This window comes from Camelina sativa, chromosome 1 (genome assembly GCF_030686135.1).
Source record: "Camelina sativa cultivar CO46 ecotype springtype chromosome 1, ASM3068613v1".
In the NCBI taxonomy this organism is placed as follows: Eukaryota; Viridiplantae; Streptophyta; class Magnoliopsida; order Brassicales; family Brassicaceae; genus Camelina; species Camelina sativa.
In genome coordinates this window covers 3,416,514-3,438,805 of record NC_141880.1, presented here as the reverse complement: position 1 = coordinate 3,438,805, position 22,292 = coordinate 3,416,514, and the positions used below count along the sequence as shown (strand labels likewise).

At 34.0% G+C, this 22,292-nt stretch overlaps 6 protein-coding genes and 1 pseudogene across 7 annotated transcripts; 4 read left to right on the top strand and 3 right to left on the bottom strand.

Annotated features, from left to right (window-relative positions):
- The first annotated feature begins 5 nt into the window (after positions 1 to 5).
- LOC104751066 (UPF0161 protein At3g09310-like) lies at positions 6 to 1,020 on the top strand. The gene is made up of 3 exons (XM_010472975.3): positions 6 to 387; positions 470 to 532; positions 625 to 1,020. The coding sequence occupies exons 1-3, from the start codon at positions 192 to 194 to the stop codon at positions 876 to 878; spliced, it is 513 nt and encodes a 170-aa protein (XP_010471277.1). The 5' UTR covers positions 6 to 191; the 3' UTR covers positions 879 to 1,020.
- Positions 867 to 3,709, bottom strand: LOC109124492 (oxysterol-binding protein-related protein 3B). Its single transcript, XM_010473087.3, has 10 exons — positions 3,330 to 3,709; positions 2,953 to 3,046; positions 2,746 to 2,862; positions 2,581 to 2,653; positions 2,381 to 2,499; positions 2,164 to 2,285; positions 1,883 to 2,059; positions 1,654 to 1,798; positions 1,384 to 1,562; positions 867 to 1,293 (listed from the first exon to the last, which is right to left on the bottom strand). Exons 1-10 carry the CDS (start codon positions 3,443 to 3,445, stop codon positions 1,056 to 1,058), a joined length of 1,380 nt encoding a protein of 459 aa, XP_010471389.2. The 5' UTR covers positions 3,446 to 3,709; the 3' UTR covers positions 867 to 1,055.
- Positions 3,710 to 4,338: 629 nt separating this feature from the next.
- Positions 4,339 to 5,281, bottom strand: LOC104750976 (transcriptional regulator TAC1 pseudogene; annotated as a pseudogene). Its single transcript, XR_015574968.1, has one exon. The product of XR_015574968.1 is annotated as a transcriptional regulator TAC1 pseudogene (transcript).
- A 6,053-nt stretch (positions 5,282 to 11,334) lies between these two features.
- Positions 11,335 to 12,015, top strand: LOC104750706 (uncharacterized). The gene has a single exon (XM_010472575.2). It carries the CDS (start codon positions 11,518 to 11,520, stop codon positions 11,851 to 11,853), a length of 336 nt encoding a protein of 111 aa, XP_010470877.1. The 5' UTR covers positions 11,335 to 11,517; the 3' UTR covers positions 11,854 to 12,015.
- Positions 12,016 to 13,219: 1,204 nt separating this feature from the next.
- LOC104750547 (glutathione S-transferase U8-like) lies at positions 13,220 to 14,463 on the top strand. The gene is made up of 2 exons (XM_010472382.2): positions 13,220 to 13,650; positions 13,839 to 14,463. Exons 1-2 carry the CDS (start codon positions 13,327 to 13,329, stop codon positions 14,205 to 14,207), a joined length of 693 nt encoding a protein of 230 aa, XP_010470684.1. The 5' UTR covers positions 13,220 to 13,326; the 3' UTR covers positions 14,208 to 14,463.
- Positions 14,464 to 17,085: 2,622 nt separating this feature from the next.
- On the top strand, positions 17,086 to 20,208 carry LOC104750461 (beta-glucosidase 23-like). Its single transcript, XM_010472285.3, has 13 exons — positions 17,086 to 17,406; positions 17,512 to 17,581; positions 17,685 to 17,740; positions 17,829 to 17,904; positions 17,989 to 18,066; positions 18,190 to 18,277; positions 18,369 to 18,624; positions 18,729 to 18,844; positions 18,943 to 19,160; positions 19,286 to 19,320; positions 19,404 to 19,506; positions 19,606 to 19,714; positions 19,806 to 20,208. Exons 1-13 carry the CDS (start codon positions 17,245 to 17,247, stop codon positions 20,011 to 20,013), a joined length of 1,575 nt encoding a protein of 524 aa, XP_010470587.2. The 5' UTR covers positions 17,086 to 17,244; the 3' UTR covers positions 20,014 to 20,208.
- Positions 20,209 to 20,267: 59 nt separating this feature from the next.
- Positions 20,268 to 21,895, bottom strand: LOC104750371 (uncharacterized). Its single transcript, XM_010472188.3, has 3 exons — positions 21,718 to 21,895; positions 21,162 to 21,309; positions 20,268 to 21,056 (listed from the first exon to the last, which is right to left on the bottom strand). The coding sequence occupies exons 1-3, from the start codon at positions 21,748 to 21,750 to the stop codon at positions 20,503 to 20,505; spliced, it is 735 nt and encodes a 244-aa protein (XP_010470490.1). The 5' UTR covers positions 21,751 to 21,895; the 3' UTR covers positions 20,268 to 20,502.
- Between the last annotated feature and the right edge of the window lie 397 nt (positions 21,896 to 22,292).

Here is a 22,292-nt window from a genome sequence, read left to right as displayed (position 1 = left end):
TGTGCTCTGTCTGAAGATGCTTTTATCTGTGTCTGAGTTCGTTTCCTTTTACATTTCGCCACGTGTCGTATTTAACTTAGTCTGTACTGTAATATAATTTTTTTTATACCGTAAGATAAATAAATTGACCTGACCAATGACATAAAAGTATCTAACTTAGACAGAGAACTTTGAGTTTGAGTTTTGTAATAATGGCGGTTGTCGTCTCCATCCAGCGTCCTTATGCAACACCGTTGATCTCTGAAAACCCTAACCCTCTTAAACTTCACCAGAAATCCAAAATTTCCCACCTGAGCTTCCATCATCTTCCTCGGAGAACCAGGTTGCAGCTCCGTTGCTTATCTGTAAAATCGACGCCTTCGAATCAAGACCCTGAATCTCCTCAAGGTCTCTCTTTCTCTTATCTCAAATTTAGTTTTTTTTTTCTTTTATTTCTTTGTCTCTTTTGTAACCAATTGGTTGGGTTCAGATGGAGAAGAGCATGAGAGTGTGGGAGTCAAAGCAGCTTTAGCGATGCTGAGATTCTACAAGAGTAATAAAAAACCCCTCCTTTTGCAATTCCTCATCTAATTCTGAGATTGTTGTTTCTCCGGTCATTAATGGCGTTTTCCGGTGAAAAATTAGGAGAGATATCGCCAGTGTTACCTAGAAGCTGCCGTTACGTTCCGACTTGTAGCGAATACTCCATGGAAGCTTACAAGAAATATGGATTTCTCAAAGGCACTGTTCTTACCACTTACCGACTCTGCCGCTGCAATCCTCTTGGTGGTTCTGGATTCGATCCTCCAAGATGGTTTGGTGAGAATGTGATTAATCATCCCCAAGAAGAAGGAGAAGAAGTAGAAGATAACTATGACGATGAGGAGGATCAAAGATAGACTTTTTGAATAGATAGTAAGAAAAACAATGGAAGTTGTATGTAAACTAATACTAGAGAAAGCAAAGGGAAAGCTAGTAGACAATAGAAAAAGTTTGTTGTAACTAGGACGGAATAAGAATTACAACATCTGTTTCCAAAAAGATTTGATATTTTTCGTCTTTTGGAGCGATACATTTTAAGTAGACAGATCTTGGAATTGCCAAGGGTTGAACTCGATCGACTTAGGGTCGGTGTTATCTTCAGAGTTATCCGCAGCTGCACGATGTCCTGAGTACTTTCCATTGAATTGGTAAACTTCGAGATCACCCCATGGTGTAGGAGTGACTTCTTCCGTTATATCAAACCATTTTGGAGTAAAGCCTTGGCCTTTCTCTTCACGGGTTCTCTTTTCAGCTCTCTGTCTCTCTTCCATGCTGTATTGCAAAGATGAGGGAGAAGTTTAACTTTACAACAATATACAAGCTTTACAACAATTTCAGATAACAAGATTTTTGTTATCATACCTGCTCTTCTCATAGCCGGATTTGGACATGTCGCCCATCTCGAGTGCATATCTATCCGGGCGTAACCGTGAATCAGACGCCAACAGCTTTTTAGGGGCAGTGTCAAAGCTATTGATCTTGTGAGCAAAGTGTGTGTATTGGTATTTGTCATCCTTTGGAACATCAGCGAGTTTCCATACCTATAAACAAAATATAGTATCAGAATGTCTCATCATATTGAGATTTTTGCAAATAGGATCTGAGTCAATGACAGAGAGACATTTGGCCAACCTCTTTCAGTTCGGTGCCTGGGAGAGGTTCACCTTCACCGTCACACGGTTGATAACTCATGGACTCGTTCCATTTTCCGGTCATGAGTATCTTGGGCTCCTCAGAGGCGTTGTAGACATATCCATCCACTTCATATCGACCAGATCTGTTGAGACCACGAAAACACATTATTTCAGCTTCAAATGGGAAATCTAAACAGGACGATGAGGTTGCAGTGAAGGAAACTTACCCGAACCAGCCACATGGTTGAAAGTAAAGCACAACTTTGTCACCAGTGGTCAGGTTTGTCATGACCATTTCCCCAGGTGAGTCGACCCAAGTTCGTCCAAAGATTAGGTTGTGAACTTTGGTTAGAGGAGGTACCAAGTCAAGAACAACTCCATCTCTTTTAAGTGTCACCCGTGTCCTGCAACATAGATTCATGGCATTTAAGGTTCAGGGTAATGTACAAATGAAGAATCTGAATGAAGTATATATAGTTGCAGCCTGTACTGTGGTTCGCAGTATTACCTTCCTACCGGGTAAACATCAATGGAATTTCCCAGAAATTTTGTTTTCAGTTTTGAAGTACAATCATACGTAAAATGCTCATTTTCAGCATGACCAGCACTCATTGGTGGGTGATGGCTGACCTGAGAACAAAACCATTGGTATCAACAATCTGAAAGAAATTGGCAACTAAAGAACATTGACAATTATTTGAGTTCTAAAAGAAATGAGCCAAAACCTGTTCAGAAATGAAGTTTACACCATTGTAATTAGCCATCTCATAAGTCTCACCGAGGATTGGATTGAATGGCTTCCAGGTACGTTGGAAAGCATAATACACAGATATAGCCCAAGATGCTGTTAAAAATCAACTACAATTTAGCCATACAGGACAGATACTGATCATAGAAGAAATCAATGAGGAGAACATATGCTTACATGCATAGACCATGCGCATATAAGGGTCCTCAGTTTTGTCTGCCATGTCTAACAGATGGGAGTATTCCATCAACTATCAAAAAACAGAGCACATATCATTGGCATCATAGAATTACAAAGGTAACAGAGAGGAACAACTTATAAGATGTATTCATAAGCACAAACCTCTGCCATTTTCTGGAGCATTGTCATTGGTTCAAAAATAATCACAGGAAGGGTCACCATTGATGTAACATCTGATCCTATATACTTCTGCATCATCTTCCAATAGCCATCACGATCCTGAGAATTGTGTATGTTTCTCAGATGATTAGATCAACAAAGAACAACAATAACAGCAACAAAAGTAAATGAAGAAGTGTATGTATATACCTCTTGCTTCCATCTTCCTCTGCTTGCTTCCTCCGCTGCATCATCTGTACTTCCTTCGGGATTGATAACTTCAAGTCCCTCATAAGGAACCAAACTGAGAAGCAAATCAAAACACAACGAATCGTTCAAAAGGACTTAACTTTAAGCCAAAAAAATCCCAGTTTAGAAGTGAATCAAAACTCTCCAACAGTGTGAATCAAGCTCTAGTATAACATCAATTCCAAATGAGCAGAAATAAAACTCTAAAGCTAGAAGAAGATCTGAACATAGGAGACACCAAATCCTAACAGGTTGATTAACAAAGTTTCCAGCTTTTCAAATCCAAAATAGCAGAGTGGCAGATCCGGGTTTAAGAAAAGAGATCTCAAAAACCTCACCCATTAACTGATTTAGTCATAACAGATCCCAAATTGGAGATAGAGGAAGCAAGAGAAGCGAAGAAACCACTTCCTCCGCCGCCTCCACCGGCTTTTTTAGGATCATTAGAAGCCATTTCTCCCCGCCCGCGGATCCGCCTACACTACGAGCTCCGGCGAAAGAACAAATCGTAAAAGTGAGTGAGAAAGAGAAAGAGGCGTCCGTTGAAATCGAAATGGGTTTGTTTAAGAAGGCGGAAAAAAAAAAGGAAGAAGCACAGAGAAGAGATTCGTCAATAATGGAAGACCAGCGATGGAGACGATGCAGAGGATTTAGGATCGTGTGCGCTGGGACCTGCCTGGTCTTCGTTGGCACCCTTCTTTTAAATTATTTTTAGCATTTTATCAAACCGGTTCGATTAACTAACTTTGATAAACCTGTATCGAGTTCCGGTTTGGATCTAAATTTGATAATTTGTAGTGCCAAACCGAGAATGAGAAGGCGATAAACCAACAAATCAATTTGAACCGGACGGTTTGGATTTATTTTTAAATTGAATTTGCTTGGTTTATCAAACCAGGACGTCATTAATTAAGGAATGTCGTCATTGATGGCGTCATCAAGTCCAAGTGCAGCCTCTTTCAAAATTGAACTCTCGCTCTTTTCACTGTCATCATCAACGTTGCAACCGTCACCGAATGGCTGGTTTAGTTAAGCATCGATCTAATTATATTTATCATGATCATGAGGATGGGTCGGGACCATGTATCATCAGTTTACATATATATTATCATGAAAGATTATGGAATCTTTTTGCGGTTCCAACGACTTAAAAGTACATATGTTAAGATGCTGAGGACCAGTGATCTCGAAATATAATAAACAGTCAAAATTAATGAGTTATCTGGAAAGAATTACTCAAGATCTCGCGATTAGTACAATATCTATAACGTCAATGATAACATTGTAATTCTCAGTGAACAAATTGAATAATACGGAGTAGTAGCTAGCTATCTACCATTGACTGAATTAAGCTAATTCATTTTCCATTAAGAACTATAAAATAAACATCAAATACATATTTCTATATATATGGTTGTTTGGACGTGTATGTCATTTACAAAGATTGTTGGTGAAAATAAACCAAAATTAACAAGGAAACAAATATCAATATACAACAATGATAAGGTAGCAATAATAAGGTATACCTTCGATACAATATGATCCACGAATCCATTTGTAATAGACAGATTCGAGGATATGATGTTTCAAGGGTTTTTTTTTTCCTTGATACAATGCAATCACATGAATATATGATTTTGATCATTCGGAGATTACATTGTCTTTTTCTCCACGACGCTTTGGCCTAACCGAAGCTCGAGATCTAATCCTTCAATCTCACGATGATGACTCGAACTTGAACCATCTATGCTAACCTCCGTGACCTTTCCGTGATCATTAGTACCAAACTTGCTTTCTTGAACCCAAAACCCTAATTTCCGATTAGGACTTATATCTCTGTCAACATCATGGTCTTGATCATCACATGCCAAAGCTTCTTCTTGTTGCCGTTCATTGAGGTCTAGAGTGACAACTTCTGATGAATCACTCTCGGCGACCACATCATCCTTATTATCTTCCATAAGCTTTTGTCTGAGTATAGCTCTGTCTCTTCTGTGGATGTTCATATGCCCTCCTAGAGCTTGAGCATTTGAGAAGCCTCTTATGCAGAAACTGCATATGTAAGATCTTGACTGGTTCAGGGAATCATCAACGCTTTGATGACTATTTTTCGATGGGCTGTCCGTATAATCATCTAGGTTTTTAGGGTTTTTGATGTTTTCCATATAATATTTGGAATTTGTTCCGTAGAATACAGAGAAAGATGATCAAAGATTGTGAAAAGAAGAAAGAAGAGAAGATAAGAAAAGAGAGTGTATTCCATCAAAGAAATGAGATGGTCAACTCGAGCTTCTTTATTTGTTTTATGAAATAGTTAAATTAATCAACACTTATATATTTATAATCAAAATCTACCACCAAGACAAAACAAGAAAAGTGAAAACAATTGTTTCTCTGTCATTACATGAATAAATTAATTGTTTATAATTAAAAATAATTTCCACCCATGTATAAAAATAAAAATCTTAAAAACATTATACCGCAACTAACTATACAAAAAATAAAAATCTGCACAATTTTTTTCTATACAGTTTTGTTAACATGAAACTACTTTTTTTTTTCTTAATCAGTTTTCTTATAGAGAAAATACGGATACGTAACATTTACAATAGTTGCAAGGGTGGTTGTAAAAAAAAGACCGTTCTTGTAACCGGATTATCTCTATCAAAGCTCAAACTAATTCCAGGAGTAAATTGAAATTTCGAGAAAAACAATTATTTTCTAGAGTTAGTCCTTGTTTGTACGTGTATTATTCTATAAGGAATACATCTTCTATCTCACTAAAACAATGGAAACGGCCGACGTTATTAAAACAATCCAAAATGATTTCATGTCAATATATGAATTTTAATATGGATATTAACTTAACTATTTAATTTGTAATTCTTTTAAGATCGACGTAATTAGTAGTATGGTCAACAAAATATACAGTTCATACTCGAGAAATATAACTCTAATACCCATTTACAAAAGAGATAAGAAAAATTACCCTATGTATATGATGACTATATATGCTAACCACTTATATATGACAAGAACAAAGATCAGCAGCCTTTCAAAGTTTCAACTTTAGCAAAACGACACAATTAACTTCAATGCTTAAATATATTTAATCGTTTCAATTTATTTCAAGAAAATTGACTATAATTGGTTTTAGCTTTTGCTCTCAATAATTTGTTTTAAGGATTTATTAGTTTTGTTAAATTAAAATATAATAGATACGCAGTTGACAAAAAGGATCCATCACAGCATTTTGGCGTTTTGTTTTTGTCTTTGCGCAATTAGTAGTTTGATACACATCATCATCTTTGTTTTTGTTATTACCATTATTTTAACATGTGCTTTTCCTGAAATTATCAACAATTATACCAGTATTGGACATCTCTGAGAAGTGAATAAATCAACAAAATCGTTAAAATAATTAAAGCGATCCAGAGTACTTTTGAATTTGTATGTACACCATATTTGCTATATTAACTTTAAATCTGTGTTTTCGTGCAATGAGTCACCTAACTTTAACTGAATAAACACAGTTAGTTTAAATGAATAGTATAACCAAAATGTCAAATCACAAGTCCAAAACATATATGTCAAAAACGACCTTTGATCGATCGACAGATAAAACTATATATGTTGTGAACTTGTGATCATTCTATTTTATCGCTATTTGTATATAGATTAGGCAAAAATATAAGTTTAGAGTTACTTGTTTAAGTGTCAATAGCAAGTTATATAACTGATTCAAAGATATACGAGAGTCGTTACCATTGATTGAACTTTTCAAGCAAATTTATTAGTACGTTGACAAAAAGAACTTTAATTAATAGCGATAACGCACGACGCACCCCAGTCGAAGGCCTCTTCTAGCATCTTGATAGACATATCCGAAACACCTGCTTAGCACGAGAGACAAATCCGAAGCTACGAGGCATGCTAGCGTACTGGTTCTGAGGGCTCTCTGCCTAATTTACCTATTTCTGTGCTTTTTTCACTTTGTTAATTTTCTGTTTTCTTTACTGTATCGAGCATGTTTAACCCGAATTTAGTTGTTGCTGAGACACTTAAACTTAAACTCTTTATTGTAATCATCCGTAAGTTATAAAATACCAGAAATTTTATTTAAAAAAAAAGAACTTTAATTAATATGAAATAATTAATCACAAAAGCCACATAATTATTTATAATGTGCTAGTAACATAGCTCAACTTATACTCTATATTCTGAGTTTTACATGGGTCAAATTGCAGAAAATTAAAGCTTATGATAGTGATGATCCAACTTGGTGAACCAACAAGTAGCTAGTAGTAATTTCGGTGAACCCTAGGGATTTATTGTTTTATTTTTATATATTGTGCGATAGTGTTTTGGTCGGCAATTTATATGGAGAATAGCACCTTCCACTTGTTAATGACCATTACCATCTCAGTCTATGATTTGCAAAAAGAAGTTATATATTAATACGAATGTGGTTATCTTTAGCGTTCAATGTTGATGACTAACTAATTACAACTAAAAAAAAAATTACAACTAAAACTTCTAGTCGTCGTAAACTGTGATTAGACAAAAAGATTGGTAGTATATATTAATACATGCATATGCACGTGCGAAGTAATCAACAGTTACCAGGTAAGCATAATGTATATATATATACTAATACGTTGAGTATATGGTATTACCTCTTGATATATAATGATGTTAAATTTAAAAGGAAAAGAGAGTTTGCCCAAAACAAAAAAAAAAACAAAAAAGAAGGAAAAGAGAGAAAAAAAAATAATAAGAAAAAAAATTAACCTCTTGATGATGAGTAATCGTGTATCCGTGTGTACGTATTGTGAGTAAGGACGAGGTAATCCGCATCCCGAGGACTAAAAGCTATACTAACACGTAAGCATATTTTCTTGGTAAGTTAGCTTTTAAACCTCAGGATGCAGATTACCCGATCCTTACCAATACTCATCAGTCATCAATATCTTCATCTCAGGATACAAGTTCTTGCTTGATCATGGTTTATGGTTTATGTATGGTTGTTCTTCTTGTTATTTTTTACAATTTGGTAAGTCACTAAGGAATGTGAGAATTTATAAGCCTCGTGAGGCTAAATATTAACGAGAAGATGCTTATTCGAAAGGTTTAATGCTCTGAGAACATATGCTCTCATGGAAAACAAAGTCTTATTGTTCATGTTTTATTTTGTGCATCCGTATGTCTAATTGGCCTTTTTTTTATTTTATATGATCGTATGTATTAGCTTTTGTTTTAGATTAATCTACACAGGATTGATGCGAATGGAGATTTTGTACTAAACTTTTTTTTTGTACTCTAAACTTCATGATGTTCGGTAACACATAGCTTTACAATCGCTGGTGAAATCTAAAATCGAAACTCAAATTTATCTTGAGGCGCATGCACTTATAATTACAACGTGTGTATGCGGTGTAGTTTTGATACGGGACATAATATTCATTTCCATCCTTTTTTTATTATAAATATGTGAATTTTCATTAGATGAAAAACTTGTAAGAGTTACAAGAGACTTAATACAATAGACTGTTCCTGCCAAAAAAAAAAAAACGAAAAACAAGGAAGAATCTGATTAGAGAGATATATATGAGTAGCTGTCCACTAGTCATACTTGAGCCAAACACTTAATCTTCATTTCCATCCTGTTTAGACACGATCGAGACTCCTCAGGATCTCTTCAAGAAATCTAATCAATTGAATGCCTGGTGAATTTTATGAACCCATACTAGTTTATAGACTTGCAACTATTTTGTATACAAATCGTTTGTTTATGTACAAATCGTTTGTTTATGTCAGACCAATATAACAAAACCACAGATTACAACCACATGCACCATCCGCAGAGTGTTTTCTGCGTAAGCACTAGGCATATAGAGCGTGAAAAGTAAAAATAGTGAGTGTGAGACATCAAATCATTAGAGAAAATATTATTTGTTCTCTATGAGCCAATAATGGGAACTTAGGATTATGCTTTTTAACAGGCAAATGATATTCGACTACTTTTGACTGCCTTTTCTTGCTTATTCTTATTGTGTCTTGTATGCCAATGAGATCTTCCCTCGGATCATTATTTATTCTCTTCACAATTATTGATTTTCTTAGTTCGTTAGTACATATAGAGGGAAAATCATATGGGTTTCAACCTCTCTTTTTTTTTGTTTGGTTTCGTTAGCTATATAGGTTAGAGTGTAAAAAATCATATTGGTTCCCAGTATCAATAAATATGTGTTTTTAGTTTTTAGGTTAATTAATTGTTCTTGAATAATTATATAGAATATGAGTTTTTCTGTTAAGTAATTCGTTTTCTCATTTGAGATAAACATACCATAGCGAGAGAAAAAGTTTTGTACATCTTTAATCACCATATGAAGACAAAGTTTTGAGTTACTATTGAACATTTTTAACATTTTATACGTAAAATTTTCGGATTTTTTTCTTTAAGATTTTCCGATTTTGTCTCATCTTAAACTCTGTTTTTTACTCGTGATTTTTTTTAAAAAAAAATAGAATAAAGTTACCTGTCGCCTGTCGGCATCCAAATAAAAATAGTAGGCTAATCATGAGAAAGGGTTATCAGAATAAATTCTGTAACTAATGATGTTTGTCTTTAATTTCTCTTAGGACAAGAGGATAAAAGGTTTGTCTTTGTCGAAATAAAGGAAAAGACAACATTTGCTTGTTTAGCTCTCATGGGCTCTTCAAAAGGCGACCGCTTTACAATTGTGGGATACTTAAAATCGAACCATACTAAACCATATGTTTAATCCGAATTTGGGCTCAAGTTTGTCTTCCGAAGTTCGATTTGAACAAAAACTATACGGTTGCCTACGTGATGAGAAATTTTCAGTTAATTCGTTTTGGATGTGATTTTTTTTGTTAAGATATAACTACGAAAGGGACTCGGTCTTTCTAGACCATTTCCGGTGGCCGGTGGGAGTTTAACTATAAGTATGCAATTTACTAAATGTACAGATGTCTGTACACATAATTAAGTGTACATATGTCGGTACACATTATTAAGTGTGCAAATATAATTTTTACCAACTATTGCAGTAAAGACATCTGAAACCCTAAGAATTAAACAAATTACATTTTTACAATTAATAATGTGTACAAACATATGTACACTTAATAAAGTGTACGGATACAAATATTGTTGGATAGTTTGATGTACGGATACAAATATTGTTGGATAGTTTGAATCTATCTAATATGTTGGAAGGTTTAAACCGTACACAAATATTGTTGGACGTTTTAAATCTATCTAACATGTTGATGGTTTGAACCGTACACAAATATTGTTGGATTGGTTGAATCTATCAAATATGCTGGATGGCTTAAACCATACACAAATATTGATGGACGGCATGCTGGATGGTTTGAACTGTACACAAATATAAATATTTTGAATTGAATTATATTTGAAATCATTTAAACAAAATGCATATCAAATTATAAAGAAAAATACATAATTTTTTGTATGTAGAAAATTTTTGGAAACAAAAAAAATATTAATAAATATTTAAATAATTAGGAAAAAAGGATTGTGATGAAAAGAAAAAGAAATAAAAATGTTAATATATATAAAAAGAGAAAGAGAAAGAAACGAAGAAAAAAAAATATCCAAAAAAAATTAATGGTCCCACCCATTTTTTGTTTCTTTCTCTCATTTTTCTTCCCTCTCTCTTCTTTCTTCCCAAATAAATCCATGGCGGCTTTTAAGTAAAAATCACCAAATGACCATAATCCACATAAATTTCTATCTCTTATTAATTCTATCTCTTAACACCCACTTTTTGTCATCATAAATAGTAATTGTATCAAACTCACGATTAAGTTTTATAAATGTCCTAAAACTCCAACAAATCCTAAATTATAAATACAAAACACAGAGGAAGCTAGAGACAAAGAAGCTTCACTTCCTTGTTTAATCAGAACACATCGCAGACCAACTTTACATATAAACACACCATAGATCTCGCTGTCTTTGATTTACTAATAATTTAAACTGTAGCTAAAGAGATCTACAATATGTATTCCTACTAATTAAATCAATTCATTTAATCTCATCCAAAATCCTTTTTTTTTGTTTTCTTTCAACTTCTAAAATATACATGTATGTTCAGTTCAGTAGAAGACTTTTTGAATGAATTGTTATTTTTTATGTTCACGTGTACACCCGTATGATTCCTCCGGCCAACCCGACAGCTCCATCGAAGACACAAAACAATAATTATTTTTAATTAAAAAAACTTACACAAATAATTTTTTATCTAGCCGATTTACCCGGAAATCAAACACTCGGAAATTTCCATATGACAACCACACGATCTGTATAGTCTCCCGATAAGAAAACTAGAAAAATTGTTTCAAGAGAAAAAAAAATCCTAAGAAAAAAAATTGACCTATAAATAACTCCATTAACACAATCATCTAAGTAAACCACGAAAGAAAACAAAAATCAGAGATATTAATAAACCAAAACGGTTTTGGCAAAACCCTACAATGGTTGCAAAGCTTATAGTTCTATGCTGCTTGCTAACGTACACCTTTGTCATGGCGGCAGCATCAATGGAAGCTGAGCCTCCGGAAACAAGGAAACTCGGAAGGCACAACTGGCCAGGAGCGGAGGTAGAAGCACCGGAGGTTTCACATTTGGTAGAGACTGTACGGCGGGGCCACCACCATTCCACGGTGGATAGATCGGTCGCCGGCGGTGGAGTTATTCTCGGAGGCTTAGCAACTACGTTTCTTGTAGCAGTGTTTTGCTATATAAGGGCAACGAGGAAACACAAACCCAATTATGATGAGGAGACTGAGACCCCTAAGGTTTTAGTTTAGTTTTTTCTTTCTTTTTTTGTAAAGATGGTTTTTTTCTTTTCGTCATTTTGTAAAGATGTTATGTAAAAATTTTCGTTTATTTACTTTTGTAATGTAAAAAATATAGATTTTTCTTTTTCTTTTCGTATTTAGTGATATGAATTGAGCTTCATTCTTATCATATTTGTCTTTCTCTGTTTTTTTTTTGTTTTCCAAGTTAATTCAAAATTTATTACCGAAATGCTAAAACTAACTACATAAAATAAATCAAATTTGGTTTATAAACTATAGTTTCTGATAAATGAAAACAACTTAACTCAATTGTGTACAAAAATGAATATAAACTGTGGCCATCTTGGTAATAGCCTAACAAGGTTTCAGTTAAATTTGGTTTCACATCAGCCTAATCAAAAATGCGTATCCTAGTTAAGGCTTTAAGCCTTCCCAGGGATTTTTTAAAGCTAAATATGTTATATGATTCGTTGCTTTTGAGCCTAATCCGCAAAATACGCAGATCTAAATATCCGATCCGAACTCGATCCAAAAATCCGATCCGGATTATCCAAATATATCCACAATATTAATATATATTAGTAATGTAGTAATAAACATAATTTTAATAATGTAAGTGTCTATTTTTAGTATATTCAGATTTTTGGATATTTTAGATATTTTTGAGTATTTCAACTATTTTTAGTAAATTTAGATAAAAATACTCTAAATTTTTAGGTTGATTATGTATTTTGAAAAATTTAGACAAATTTTTGGGTTTTGAGAACTTAAGTTAATCCAAATCCGAACCCGAAATATCCAAACCGAACCCGATCCAAACCCAAAATTTAAATATACGTGAAGAGATCCTATACCATTAAACACAAAAACCCAAAATCCAAAATATCCGACGTCAACTTGAAAGGATTTCAGAACACCCAGACCTACTAGAGATGATGGCCTGTTTTAAAAGTCTCTACCACATTTTGTGAACGTAATTGCTTACGTAATTAGTCAACCACTGAGAAACAATCAAACAAACCAATCAGAAATGTAATCCGTCAAAGGCTGACGGTATCGATGATGTTAAGGTTACACAATTACAAAACGATAATGTAATTTTGAGCAAAATCTACAATTCTGAAAATTCTGAAGGTACTAGTACTACTACTGAAAGATAACTTCTTATGAAAATATTTGTTCGTATTTGCACATTATATGTATCTTATGAAATTTAAAACAATTGAATCTAGTAATTTAATCTCAGCCATACATGCTCAACCACTACCCTCCTTTATAAGAGTCAAGAACTTGACCAACTACTATAGATTTTATAATTATATTTCTCTTTGACCAGCTGTTCTTAAACATTATACAATTATACATACATTGAACCAAGTCCAACGTCATTATAAATAACTGCTCACCAGCGTTGCTCAAGAAAACACAAACACACACAGAAAAGAAAACCAAACAGACTGTATATTACTTTTAACCGGAAAGATGAATCAAGAAGAGCAAGTAACGGTTTTGGGGTTATGGGGAAGTCCTTTTAGCAAAAGAGTAGAGATGGTCCTTAAACTTAAGGGCATACCTTATGAGTACAATGAAGAAGATGTTTATGGTAACAAAAGTCCTATGCTTCTCAAGTACAACCCCATCCATAAGAAAGACCCTGTCCTCGTCCACAATGGCAGATCAATAGCTGAATCTCTGGTGATTGTCGAATACATCGAAGATACGTGGAAGACAAGTCAGACGATATTGCCTCAAGATCCTTATGAGCGTGCCATGGCCCGTTTTTGGGCTAAGCATGTGGATGAAAAGGTACATATATGTTGATCTTAATCAAACAAATTATATCAGGGGTATGAGATTTAATTTTCATGATGAATTTGGAATTGAATAGCAAAGTATTCACGTAATATCAAGAATAAAGATGCATGCCTTAATCAAAGAGCATTGTGTACAATATTAATTAGATTTTATAACTTGTATTGGTCTCGGGGTCCCAGGTAATGGTAGCAATGTGGAAGGCTTGTTGGGGACCTAAAAGCGAAAGAGAAAAAGAAACGAAAGAGGCTTATGAGGGTTTGAAATATCTAGAAAAAGAGCTTGGAGATAGACATTTTTTCGGAGGAGAGACAATTGGATTTGTCGATATAGCGGCTGATTTCATTGGATATTGGCTAGGGATCGTCCAAGAAGCTTCAGGCGTCACGATCATGACTGCAGAGGAGTTTCCAAACCTTCAACGTAGGTCAAAAGATTTTATCGGCAATGATTTTATTAAAGAAGTCTTGCCGCCAAAGCAGAAGATCGCGGCTCTTTTGAAGGCCCAATTTGGAAGTGTTACATCTAAACTTAACGTAATAAAAGTATAAAACCCTCGTTATTTATTGTTTGATACATACAATAGAATAAAGTTGCTCTCGTCAAAACCTTACAAATAAGAAAAATGATATCTACATACTATCTAGGTCGTATTTTTTTTTTTTTTTGTCAAACTTTTAGTAAATGTTTTCTATAATGGTTATTTTATTCATGGAGTTGAAGTCTTGAAGAGTTTATTTAAAAAAAAAAAGAAGAGGAAGTGTATATTGATTGAAATTAATTACAATGGTTGGTAGTCATTATTCATATTTCAGAGCAAGTGTATATAGGTTGAAATTAATTACCATCATGGGTTTACTCCAAAAAAATTGAGTCGTATTAGTGGGCCACTTTAAAATAATGGGCTTGGTCCATGTAAATGATTTGTGCTGGGCTTGCGCATTTACAGTTAAGGTGTCATTCCTACGTTCACTGAATTTTTTAGTGTGTTCCAACGTACGTAGTGGCTAAACCGCAAAATTAGTACCCCGTTCAGATTCATTTTCTTGGTTTTTAAATGGTCCCATCGTTAGGAGTTAGGACCGACGCAAAACGAAACAAAAAAAAAAAAGATGCGATAGGATTATCCACTATCCTAAAATAGTTTGTTTTTATGGACAAGTATGGTATACCTTCCATAAATTTTCAAAATAACACTATTTAACATATTTAAATATTTAAAATTAATTTTTAGAATTTTTTTTTTAGGTTTGGGTTTTCAATTTCACTTTTAGGGTATAGTTTTGAAGGATAGGCCAGGTATAAATTTGATATTGGAAGATTCTCTTTGATTGGTGTTATTTTTAGATTTTAGAGATGTTGTGCTAAGTTTGAAAAAATAACTTATTTTGGTGTTATTTTTGAGAATCTTCCATTACTAGTTCATTGTTGGACTCTGTTACGTCGATTACAAGAACAATTTGACACGTCGTCATGACAAAGAATAGGCCAGGTATTACAAGCATTTCCTTAGTCAAGGAACACCTCCATGGCTCCATCAAAGATCAAGAAAGGACGAGCTTTGAGTGTACCAGTATAATTCAAACTGTAGCTTCTTTGTTTGGTTTGTAGTTTTTAACTAGATCCCTGTGATGAGGTCTTGGTTGTAATAGAGAGTTTATTATGATTAAGAATTTTGTTGAACAGAACAAAACAAAAACAAAACTAATAAAGAGTTTCTCTTCCTCTCTCACCAAAGTCGTCGTGGTGCCCGGCCCGATGCCTTGACTTCAAAACTTAAAAAATTCTTTAAAACTTTCAAAATAAATGGCCAGGTATAAATTTGATAAGGTATACCGTATAACATTACAAAAACGACCCTTTCTGGGCACGTGTTTTGTGCCTTCCATATTAATTCTTGGGTAATGGAAGGATACAAATACAACAATGAACTAGTAATTAATACTGTAATAGGACAAACAGGACTTAACGTAACTAACAGTTACAAAATTAACATGTTTAATGAGATCGGATGTTCTATTTAATTTCCTCCTATAGCATTGGTGGTTTAAATATATCGATTTTGAGAATATCGTTGAATAATAATATGGATATGTATAGTGTCTTTCCTTTTCAATTTCAAATTTTTATTATTTTAGAATAGTGTGACGTTTTTTTGTGTAATAAGAAAGAACGATCATAACTTGTATGGTTGACTCTCCGCTACCCTAGTTTTTGTCTTCAATGGTCAAAAATGGATGGTATAGATGTATACATAATCAAGTACCGACTTCAGATAAGTATCCACTCTCAAAACTATTATTTGAGGGTCAAGAAGTAGAATTAAGAAAAAAAACTTAGAGATTATATTTTAAATTCGCCATTTACTATTTTATATCAATAACTTTTTTAACAAAAATCCGAATTGTACTGATAGGTCAGTTAATCACTCAGATATAGTCATATAATAAACCAATAGGTTGCACGATTGGGACTAGCTAACTGATATTATCCTTTCCTAATAGATGACAACAAATAAAGTAAATTACTAATCAAATTTGCATTTGCTTCTCTAATCCTAATGATGACGGATTTTCATTTGTCCTCCTGAAACTCCGTTTATTCTTCTTTTTTTTTACACAATTTAAAAACTTATTTACGTCATCCTTCATTCATATTTATCAGCCAAACTATAATAGACTCAAATTATTTGTTAAGTTTATATTATAAGTTATTTACGAATATAAAATTTTAAATAAAAATATGAATTTAGTATAGTACCTAATTAACTCATGGAGCAATTTGTAATAATCATATTACACCACATGGAAACGTCGATATTGCAGTTTAATGCTATTTTTTCTTTGTATAATTTGGGAATTTTAGATCGAAGCCAACATGTTGCATTTAAAATTGTTGCTCGTTAAACACGAGATGTATTATTTAATGTTTCAAAACTGAAAACAAAACGGTATTTGTAGAAAATAAAAGAGGAGAAGAAAAAAAAACCACTGTTGATTATTGGATTTTTTTTAAATAGGCCTTATTCTATGCAGGTGCAGTGCAATATTAAATGGTCTTAATTAAGGGCCAATACAGTATCATATAGTTATAATGTATGGAACCTTCATTTTTTTGGAGATACACAAACACAACGGCCTGATTGAAAGTCACATTTTATTAATTTTAATATGTACTCGTTGGACACGCGGAATATTATATGTTGTAAATTTTGAGAAACATTTTTATGAAAAAACAAACGATGTGATCATGCAATGAATCATCCTTATACTGTATTAAATAACATGTACAGTATGATAGTTTAGTCAAATAAACATATAAAAGCATTATAATATAAAGGCTATGACGTCAATAACCATGTACGTAGCAATCAATGTATGATCCAAAACACGATCTTGATCTATAAAATAAAATATTAAAATGATAAACGATGCCTGGTTGGCAAATTAAAAAAAAACACATAAAATGAGATATCAATAAGTGAATGAAAATCACTATATAAAGAAAGCCTTTGAGATGTAAAAGAACCATCAATACTTCTAATTCTGTTGAAGAGCGAACAAACAGCAACAAGAACAAAAAACAAAGATGGCTTTGCAAAAGTTTCCTCTCTTGGGGGTGCTTTTGCTCGTAGTTATCGTCGGTTCTCCTGCAAATGCCGGTGATCCCATTTGTCCCCCGTCTACTAAACTAAGTCGAGGAAGTTTTCCTGAAGGTTTTCTTTTTGGCACGGCTACGGCGGCTTATCAGGTACAAATTTAGTCATTTATATACCAGATTAGTCTATATATGTGTGTTTATTATATATATCATTTGCTAAACCTATCACCTATTTTTTTTGTTATATGTCATTAGGTTGAAGGTGCAGTTGACGAAACTTGTCGTGGACCAGCCTTATGGGATATCTACTGTAAAAGATATCCAGGTGAGCTAATGCCTTTACATTTACTTTTTTTTTTTTCTTTTCTTACAACCTCTTAAATCTAACTTAAACTTAGAATATTGATTTAACTAAACTTAATTTGCAGCGAGATGTAATAACGACACCGGCGATGTGGCTGTTGATTTCTTCCATCGTTACAAGGTATCTATTAATGAATACCTTGATTGGTCCGTTTTAATTATACTAGATTTTGAAAATTAATTTGTCTCCTCTGCGAAAATGTTTGTAGGAAGATATTCAGCTCATGAAGAGTCTAAACACAGACGCCTTCAGAATGTCCATCGCATGGTCAAGAATATTTCCTCGTGAGTGTATATCGAATTTATTGTATTTATATGCATGTTGAATATTAATGAAACTAAACAAATTAATGTTTATTTTAAAATCAGATGGGAGAAAGGAGAAGGGAGTGAGCAAAGCTGGTGTGCAATTCTACCACGACGTCATCGACGAGCTCATCAAAAATGGTTATATATACTTTAAAGCATTTATGTACATATATAAAATTTAATCAACAAAAAAAAAACTCTATACCTAATAGGCTAATACCCTTATTTTTCTCTAATACAAATATTTATATTTGTGATTAGGTATTATTCCATTCGTGACTGTTTTCCACTGGGACACCCCACAAGATCTAGAAGACGAATATGGCGGCTTTTTAAGCCAAAACATTGTGTACGTTTTCGTAAGACGCAGTTAAAGCTTATAGGAGACACGCTCCACGTGATTTTAATTAATATCCCTTTTTTTTTTTGCAAAAATACAGGAAAGACTTCAGGGAATACGCAGACTACGTTTTCCAAGAATACGGTGGAAAAGTAAAGCATTGGATCACATTCAACGAGCCATGGGTCTTTGCTCACGCCGGTTATGACGTAGGAAAGAAGGCACCAGGACGTTGTTCTACTTACGTCAATCCTTTATGCCAAGATGGACGATCAGGTTTTGAGGCTTATCAAGTCAGTCACAACCTCCTACTCTCTCACGCAGAGGCCGTTGAAGCTCTACGAAAGTGTGAAAAGGTACATACATCAGACACAAATCATAATTAATTACTTATAGTCATGATTCAGATCTGATAAGAATTTTACTTTTTTCTTTGCGTGTGTAATGTTTATGGCTACAGTGTAAAGGGTCGAAGGTTGGAATCGCACATAGTCCGGCTTGGTTTGAGCCACATGACTTTGCTGATGCACAAGACGGTGCGTCTATTGACCGTGCACTTGACTTTATGCTCGGATGGTAAGTAATCTCTCTCTATATATATTTGAAAGAAAATAAAATAATCGTATATAATTTCTATTTTATTGATTAAATGGAACTTTGATTATTTTATATAGGCATTTGGACACAACTACGTTCGGAGATTATCCACAGATTATGAAAGACATTGTTGGTCATAGATTGCCTAAATTTACCACTGAGCAGAAGAAAAAATTGAAAGATTCTACCGATTTCGTAGGACTCAACTACTACACTTCAGCGTTTTCAAACCATCTGGAGAAGCCAGATTACACTAAACCAAGATGGTTGCAAGATTCTCTTGTTCAATGGGAAGGTAAGTTTTCGTTTTCCTTTTAACTGATAAAATAACTGATACCAAAAAGTCTCCGGAGTAGGTTTGAACGTATAGAAGTACTTAATAATTGTTACTAATTAACATTATTATCTTTAATTTTCCAGCCAAGAATGTACAAAACTACAGCATTGGTAGCAAGGTATGCGTTTTGGTTAAGACTTTCCCACTTTGGCACTGTTTATTATACTGTCGTCTACTGATACCATTGTTTATTTTTTTCAGCCTTTCACCGCTGCATTGAACGTTTACTCTAGAGGTTTTAGAAGTCTTTTGAAGTACATCAAAGATAAATACGCAAACCCGGAAATAATGATCATGGAGAATGGTAACTAGATATATTATTTTTTACTGCTAACTATTTTTTGGTGCTGATTATATTATATGATAAATATCAAATATACTGATCTTGATGTTCTTTTCCTAGGATATGGAGAAGAACTTGGGGCCACTGATTCGGTTGCAGTTGGTACCGCTGATCATAATAGAAAATATTATCTTCAGAGGCATCTTTTGAGTATGCAAGAGGCTATTTGGTAAGTCGTACTTCTTTTTTTATACTATATCATAGACTAACAATTGTATATATGGAAGAATTTGATGAAACATTTGTGTAAAAATGTGCAGCATTGACAAGGTGAGAGTCACTGGATACTTTGTATGGTCGTTGTTAGATAACTTCGAGTGGCAAGATGGTTACAAAAACAGATTCGGACTCTATTACATTGATTTCAAGAATAACCTCACACGTCATGTGAAAGAATCGGGCAAGTACTACAAAGAATTTCTCGCTAATGGTGTCCGTCCCTCCGCGATCAAGAAGGATGAGCTTTGAGCTATATTTTGAGGATTTGGTTTCATAGTCCAATGTTTCTATCTTACGTTTTGAGTATGTGATCGACCAAGATTCAAGAGGTCTTGGTCAGAATAAAAGTGTCTCTTCTTCGTCTTATTTATTTCTCGATCTGTAGCTGATTGATTTGACAAAACCAAAAGCCTTTGGTTTTATAATAAACGATCCTTTTTAGAAGTTGCTATGTGAAGTTCAGAAGTTATACATTTACCTTCAAAACATAAGAAACAACTGAATATTGCAAGTATAATCTTAAAACAAACAAATACATTTGTAATTTACAACATGAGTATTTTGTAACGAAGTACAAGTCACTTGAATAAAAACTCACTGATCCAACAAAGGAATCGATCGGATCAGTCCTTCATCACCCCTAAAACAACCACCAAGATATCCCACCGCAATCTCCAAATACAGTAACACATTAAAGAAAACGTTTTGAAATTGTGTAACGCTGCTTTGTTATTTTGATCAAATATCAACAGGAGAAGCGTGGTGAATGCATATAAACCACTGGCCATCAATCCGTTCAAACACATTCGAAACAAACTGAGCTCCCCAACTACTACTCCCTTTTGTCTTCACAAACTCCATACACGTTACATAACCTACTTCGCCTCGGACATGAGCCTCAACATCTTTCAGCTCAATCTGTAACGGAAACTCATAGTTCATCCACACAAATTCCCAGCTCTCCATAACATAATCATACCCGGTTATGCCTTTGGCTCCTGGATGAACACAGCACGGGTTTCCGGATTTTGACCACAGAGATTGCATCGCAGCTAAGTCCCCGTTTCTGAAAGATTGGTAGAACCTAGAATTAGCTGACAAAACAGAGGCTTTGTTGTCTTCTTGAAGCTCTTTTAGTTTGTCCCGTATTTTAGCTGCCTCCACGTAGTTTTCTTCCTGGATCGCAATCTCGAGATCTTGCTTCAACGTGTTCTCATCCACTGATATGCTTTCAACATCTGCAGTTTGGTTACTGTCCTCGCGTTTCACTCGACAAGGCCTAAGGCGAGAGCCTGCATCAAAATGTTTTAAAAAGTTAACATTAAACAAAACCAAGACTAAAGAAAGGAGTCTCATCTAAAACAAGATCTTCTACTAGATAAGATGCTCGAACTCACACGGTTCTTTGTTTTGCAGCTTGAGATGAGCCAACCCAAATGCATTGTTGGCTGAAACCATGTTGCAATGAGTGGGATAAGATTTAGGCAAGTGAAGCAGCTTCGTTGAACCACCAAACAGAGAAGTGACATCTACTGAGCTTGAAACCTATCAAGGAGCCAAAGATTAAAGTGCCAGACTAGCACAACAATAAATTCATCAAAATTGCTCAAAGTGACAACAACAAAGTTCGGATCTTGAAGAAGACGCTGCATCCCAGAGGTGAAATTCATACACTTTCTAATCGTAAATAAGGTAAGTATTGATCATATCGATCCAAACTTCTTCTAGGGTTTAATCTTAGTACGAATACCTAATCAGCTAATCCGTAAGAATCCTCACACCATACAAGAATAAAAATCTGCCCATGAACAATAAACCCATCCAATCTCAATGGGTTCTTCTTGTTAATCGACTAAACCCCCAAGATTATAACCATAGATTGAAGCTTCAGAACTTGAGTTAAAAAAAAAAAACCGGAAGTACTGTCTTTCAAGGAGAGAAATTTTAGCTTACTTTCCATAAGAATCCAGACCCATGAAGCGCCATTGTTAACAAGGAATCGCAAATTTTCAAAGAGCTTTCCCGGAAAATTTTGGCGATTAGAGAGTTTCTAAGTTGTTTTTTTTTTATCTTTCAACAAAGAAAAAAAGATAGCTTCAAACTCAAACTCAAACTCAAACTCAAAGAGACTGTTCAGTTAGACTCTCCAAGATTAAAATATTGGGCCTAACATTAAGGCCCAGAGTTCATCATAAATAGTCCATTAAGGCGTAAGCTAATTTTGTATTTATTAGGGCTATAACAAATATGCTTCTTTTTTGTGTTGTTTAATAAGATATGAATTTAATTAGTCACCAAAACGAGCGTCCCACACTGGAGTTTCTAGAGTGTTTTTTTTGCCAGTAATGATCAAAATTTACGAAAACGATTTGATTACGATAGATAATAGATAGATTGATTACTTAAATGTTTTTAAAATTATGGGTGAACTATAATAAAAATGTGTGAAATTATTTTAATGAGAAATTTAATGTTAAAAATTAAGACTCAAAAACGAATTGCATTTTTTAAGATAATCCATTGGAATA